The sequence below is a fragment of the Apteryx rowi genome, unplaced genomic scaffold (assembly GCF_003343035.1).
Source record: "Apteryx rowi isolate R43461 unplaced genomic scaffold, aptRow1 scaffold_1515, whole genome shotgun sequence".
In the NCBI taxonomy this organism is placed as follows: Eukaryota; Metazoa; Chordata; class Aves; order Apterygiformes; family Apterygidae; genus Apteryx; species Apteryx rowi.
In genome coordinates, this window is record NW_020447770.1 from 19,456 (window position 1) to 25,767 (window position 6,312).

General features: G+C 53.5%; 1 protein-coding gene across 1 annotated transcript; it reads left to right on the forward strand.

The window, feature by feature from the left end:
* The first annotated feature begins 1,322 nt into the window (after window positions 1-1,322).
* On the forward strand, window positions 1,323-2,282 carry LOC112962678 (olfactory receptor 14C36-like). The gene has a single exon (XM_026059064.1). It carries the CDS (start codon window positions 1,323-1,325, stop codon window positions 2,280-2,282), a length of 960 nt encoding a protein of 319 aa, XP_025914849.1.
* The last annotated feature ends 4,030 nt before the right edge of the window (window positions 2,283-6,312 follow it).

Sequence of the window (6,312 nt, forward strand, 5' to 3'; positions counted from 1 at the left end):
CAGAGGAGAGGGGCATCTCTCCTGCTATGGGCCCATTTCATGCTGCCTGACAAGGGGGCTGAGAGCGACTGCCCTGCAATGTTGCCATCTGTGAGGTGGCATGCCCAGCTGAGTAAGGGGAAGGCTTTCCAGAATGCCTCTCTGTCTCTCCCTTGCCTCCCTTGGCAGCAGGATCATGGTGTTGCTCCTTGTTTCCCCTCCTGTCCATGCTGCTCCTGTTCTTGTTCTTGGGCTTTCTGGGGTTGGCTGTTTTCAGCTGCAGTTCAGACATGGATGCTGCAAGTTGTGGAACAGAGGGGTCTGCATGGGAATGAGATTGCCCCAGCCCCCTTCTACCTGTGGAGCTCCCAGAAATGCCGTCCATGGGGCTGGGAATTGAGCTGACTCTCCCTTAGAGAGAGCCCATCTTCAGTCCTAACGGTCCTTTGACTGTTTGCCTGTGGTGTCCTGGCAGCCTGTGTGCTTCCCTCTAGAAAGGCACTGCTGTCTCATAGCATCTCTGTGATATCTGAGAGACCCATGAGGAAGGTGCAGAGATGCTGAGAGTATGGAGATGGTGGTGGGAGGCTGTATGTGGGCATCTGAAAAGAGGCCTGTGTGTCCTTGGCTAGAAGGGGAGTGTGGAGAGCTCCGTCAGGTGCCCGGAGAAAGGGTGAGAAGTTTGGAGCTGTGCACTTTGAAACTGGACTCGTGTGCTCTCAGCAGGGGCTGGTTTCCTTCTAGGGCAACATATGAGTGTGATCATCCTCCAGCTCAAAGAGTTGCAAACACAAGACAACTGGGAACAAGACTAATACACAGACTAGCTGTCCTCACTCTGCACCAAGGGACAGTGGATGCTTTCCTCTCAGTACTCACAGYAGAARTGCCAAGGATTTCTGCCTTTGAGGAACACTCCCCAGGGGTGACAAGACCATCTGAAAGAAAATAAAATATCCCTGAAAGTCTCTTCCGCAAACCTTATTCTTTAGAATTGCGAGTGAGGATGCTGAAAAGCCCTTCTACATGATGAGTGGATTTCACCTGACAGAAAGTGTGACTGTCAGAGCTGGTCACCCCCATTCCCCTGTGCCCACTGCTTGACAGCAGGATTGACTGCTCTGGAGCCCGTGGGCAGGGGTCCCTGCTCCTCGCAGCACACTCAGCCAGTGCAAAGTGGAGCTCAAGCAAGGGAGCTACATGAAGATCCTCTCAGTAAAGAGAGAGGCAATGTGGGGGGTTGTATGAGGACTGCAACATTTTTTTTTTTTCTTGAAAAGTTTCTGCTAACTTCTCGATGTCTTTTCTTCTTTGCACAGTTCCCTATGCCTGGACATAGCAAAATGTCCAACAGCAGCTCCCTCAACGAGTTCCTCCTCCTGGCATTTGCGGACACAAGGGAGCTGCAGCTCTTGCACTTCTCGCTCTTCCTGGGCATCTACCTGGCTGCCCTCCTGRGCAAYGGCCTCATCAYTGCAGCYGTAGCCTGTGACCACCRCCTCCACACCCCCATGTACTTCTTCCTCCTCAGCCTCTCTGTTCTGGACCTTGGCTCCATTTCCACCACAGTCCCCAAATCYATGGCCAATTCCCTGTGGGACACCAGGGCCATTTCCTACTCAGGGTGTGTTGCTCAAGTCTTCCTGCTTTTCTTCTTGATTGGAGGAGAGTATTCTCTTCTCACAGTCATGGCCTATGACCGTTTTGTTGCCATCTGCAGACCCCTGCACTATGGGACCATCATGGGCATGAGAGCTTGTGTCAAAATGGCAGCAGCTGCCTGGGCCAGTGSTTTTCTCCATGCTCTCCTGCACACTGCTAACACATTTTCMATACCACTCTGCCAAGGCAACACAGTGGACCAGTTCTTYTGTGAAGTTCCSCAGATCCTCAAGCTCTCCTGCTCAGACTCCTACCTCAGSRAAGTTGGGCTTMTTKTGKTTRGTGCCTGTTTAGCCTTTGGGTGTTTCATTTTCATTGTACAGTCCTACGTGCAGATCTTCACTGCTGTGCTGAGGATTCCCTCTGAGCAAGGTCGACACAAAGCCTTTTCCACATGCCTCCCTCACCTGGCTGTCTTCTCCCTGTTTGTCAGCACTGACCTGTTTGCCTACCTGAAGCCCCCCTCCATCTCCTCACCAGCTCTGGATCTGCTGGTGGCTGTTCTGTATGCAGTGGTGCCTCCAACTCTCAACCCCCTCATCTACAGCATGAGGAACAAGGAGCTGAAAGATGCYCTGAGGAAAGTGATTTCRTGGACATTTTYCAGCAGTGGTAACATTGCCATTGCTCTCCACAAATGACTCCCMYTGTGTCCCSTACCRGGACTGAGCTTTGTTTGTTCACTTGATTTTTATTATGACTATTATTACTGTTGTTATTATCATTTGTCACCATGTTGCTACTCCAATGGTTGGATTCTTTCCACCTTTACTGAGACTGCTCTGTCTCACCTGGTGCCCATATAAAGTTGTGTCCAACACTGGGTCAGAGCTGACTCCCTCACAGTATCTCTGTAATAAAGYAGGTTCTTSCWGGTGCAGTGCCTGAAGGCTGGKCTCTTCCTCCAAAGCYGCTSTCCCTYACGYCMTGTCCCCAGCACATWTCYTTSAGACAAYCTYGCCCACYCTGCRTGCTGGTCCTTACCCCAAAAGTCACCCCCAGACWAGKCTCMATGCCCAGCTGGAGGACYGGATGTCCAGCTGTGRGCCCTGGGAGGACGAGCCCTCTGCTGGGTCCTCTGCAGGGCTGGCAGGGAGCATKCYGAGGAGGTCCTGGGGCCATCTCCTGGGCCAGCAGGCCATCCTCCTCCCATGGGGGGCCTCAGGCAGGGTGCCTCAGGGCAAAGATCCATCCCAGCTTGTTGCTGCCTGAACAGAGAGGAGATACTGCCCCAGGAAATTCCTCCCAGACCCAGCCTCTCGTACCAGCTATTTCCTGGCCTCTCTGTGTGCTCCAGACCTCAGCAGACCCCAGAGCCTTCTGATAATCCCGAGGGGACAGGATCAGGGCTGTGCAGGCCCTGGGACCTGGTCGGAGGCTTCCAGGCAGGAGGTCCGTGGTAGCCAGGGCACTGAGGACTGTCATGGGGAGCATGCTGGGGGGATATTTCCCCACCCCAGAACACACCCTGTCCTGTGCGGTGCCTACACAGTGGGGCTGTGGGGCCACATGGAGGGTAGCAGGGCTGGGCCAGTGCAGGGATGAGGCACAGATGGAAGCCACAACACTCCAGAAGCTCCTGACAGTCCTGGCGGGGACTTGCTGCTGCTAGCAGGATTGGGGGTATCTCAAGGCCCACAGCCACCAGCACCACCTGCCAGGACTCCCAGACCCAGCACAGATAGTCGGTGCCCAGAACCACAGCTCACAGTGTCCCCTGTCCTGTGCCACCATCCTCTCTCAAGAACACCGCCAGGTGCATCACTGCCTACCCAGGTGTGGAGAGGAGCTGCTGGAGGTCTTCTCTTCTCCCACCTGCTGATCCTGCCTCAGCCCTGGTGTCAGCCCACAGGCTCTGCCCTGGGTCATGTTATGTCTCCATACACTCCCCTCTGAGACCACATAGGGATCTGCAGTGCCTAGCTCTGCTTGGAGCTGGCCACCTTGGCCTGCCTGAGTGGTCCCAGGAGATCCCAGCAAGGCTGTGCTTGGAGGTGAGGCTGTGATTGTCCTCAGTCAAAGTTGGTGGGATGGTCTGACTGGGGGCCAAGGGGAAGAGACAACAACAAGAAGATACAGTAAGGGAAATTTCGAAAGAGTTGAAGAAAAAACAAAGAAATGACCATGGTAGTTGAGTAGCACTGGGGCAGGGGACAGGAAATCTTTAAAAACTCTCCTGGAGAAAGCACCTACCAAGCTGATCTGTTAAGTTAGCCCAGCTCAGAGTAGATCATGGTCCTGCAGATCTCTGGTGCTCCCTCCCAAACCAAATCCTCTAGGAGGAAGGGTCTGTAAAGTGGAGTCTTGAGCAGGGGACACTGTTGTGGGATTGAGGCCTTGCTGGCATTTGGACTGCCTGGTCAAGCCTGTCCTCAGAGTTACACAGTGAGTGAGTTCATCCTCAAAAGAAGTCTCTGCTCCATGGGCAACAGGAGTCAAAACAGTTCCAGGAGACTACAGAGAAGTTCTCAGGAACACACCAGGCATTCAGGCCCTTCGACTGCTGAGGTGTCCCCAGACCAGTGCTTTGCATCCTGGGTCTGAAGGGCTGGGATATCTTTAGAGTCAGAGCAGATCACAGTCCCATCTCCTGGGCTCACAGGTTACAGGGCATCAGCAGGGCTGTACTGGCTGCAGGGAGGGAATCAGTGCCTGGGCCATGAGCAGATCCCCCTCTGCCCTCCCCTCTCTCTTTACTCCCCGGAACAGAGATTGTGTTTCCCATGTTGGCCCTCYCTGCCGGGCTGTATTCCCAGGCGGAGGGGACGCAGGCTCCACACTGGGGAAATGCAGGAGAGCCCAGTCTCATCTAGAGGAGCGGGGTCCCACCCCACCTGCTGGGTGGCCAGGTCTGCAGGCTGCAGACCCCACTCTGTTCCCTGCAGACCTCCTGCCTGGGGCTGCAGGGTGCCTGGCAAGAAGGCAGGCATGCCTGGGGGTCTGGTGCCATTGGAGCAGTGGTCTTTGCACCAGCCTCTGTCTGTAAGGGACTCAGGAGCTTCTCCGCCTCCATGTTAGTGTCAAAGTTTGTGTCCCAGCTTCTCTCTGGAGAGCTGAGGATTTCATTCTTGGGAGAAGGGGAAAAAGGAAAGCCTTTTTTCCATGGAATCACCCCATCAACCCTCTACTGCCTTTTCCTTCTCTATCACCCCAGAAGTCCTTTGGCAGGAGCATTTTTTTCGTTTCTGACCCTCTACCTGACCCTACTTTGAGCAGCACGTTGCACTACAGGCCTCCTGTGGTCTCTTCAAGCTGAATTATCCTGAACGCCCATGATCTCAGGCCCCATTTCAAGCACAGAACAAATGTCTCTGGGACAAGAGTCCCTTGTGCTTTATGTGACCATCTAAAAGGAGGCAGGTGAACACCTCCCCCTCCCTGTTGAATGTAAGGGCAGCCTGGGAGGCACCTGAAGTCCAGTGTGAACCTCTCAAGATGCAGTTTGTGGCTCTTTCCCCTTCTCATGCTGTTTCCCTACACTAAGAAAAACTCCATCATCTCTGAACCCACCCTTCAAGCAGTCACAGGCTCCTATTCTATTGCCCTTTGCTTGCACTTCAGCAGGCTAAGGAAGCCCAGGTCCCTCACCCTCTCCTCATGGATGGGGTTATTCCCGCCTAGGTTCAGGACTTGACTCTTCACTTGTAAATCTTCATAAAGTATCTGTTGTCCGAATCACCAGAGTTTCTCAAGATCCTTCGGGACTGAAGCTCCTCTACATCAAAACAAAACAAAACAAACCAATCAACCAACCAACCAACCAAACCAAACCAGCGCCAATGAGCTAAGGGTGAGAAGGGGTGGGCTGATTGTATGGGAAGAGACCAGGATGGTAAAAGGGACAAACCTGGGGGGGGGGGACGACAAGGAGATTAAAAGAGAAGCCAAGGATTGATCAGGGCTGTTTGGGGGATTCCTTCCAAGAAGCCCTGCATCTGAATAATTCTGACTGGAGGAGGACAAGAAAGCTGGTCTGCTTCCACTGCCACAGGGCACCTGCATGCTTTCCCTGACATCAACAAGAACAGATGTCACTTGTGAGGAGAGATGGGCAGCTTACTGCTGCTGAAACATCACCAACTGAACCAGTTTCTTCAGTGCCTCCTTGAGCTCCTTGTTCCTCAAACTGTAGATGAGGGGGTTCACTGCTGGAGGCACCACTGAGTACAGAATGGCCAGCAACAGATCCAGAGCTGGGGAGGAGAGGGAGGGGGGCTTCAGGTAGGCAAACAGGTCAGTGCTGACAAACAGGGAGACCACGGCCAGGTGAGGCAGGCACATGGAAAAGGCTTTGTGCCAGCCCTGCTGAGAGGGGATCCTCAGAACAACAGTGAAGATCTGCACATAGGACAGCACAATGAAGACAAAGCACCCAAAGACTAAACAGACATTAACCACAAGAAGCCCAACTTTGCTGAGGTAGGAGTCTGAGCAGGAGAGCTTGAGGATCTGGGGGATTTCACAGAAGAATTGGTCCACTGTGTTGCCTTGGCAGAGTGGTATTGAAAATGTGTTCCCAGTGTGTAGGATACCATTGAGAAAACCACTGCTCCAGGCAGCTGCTGCCATTTTGACACAAGCTCTGCTGCCCATGATGGTCCCATGGCGCAGGGGTCTGCAGATGGCAATGTAGCAGTCACAGGCCATGACAGTGAGGAGATAAAACTCTGC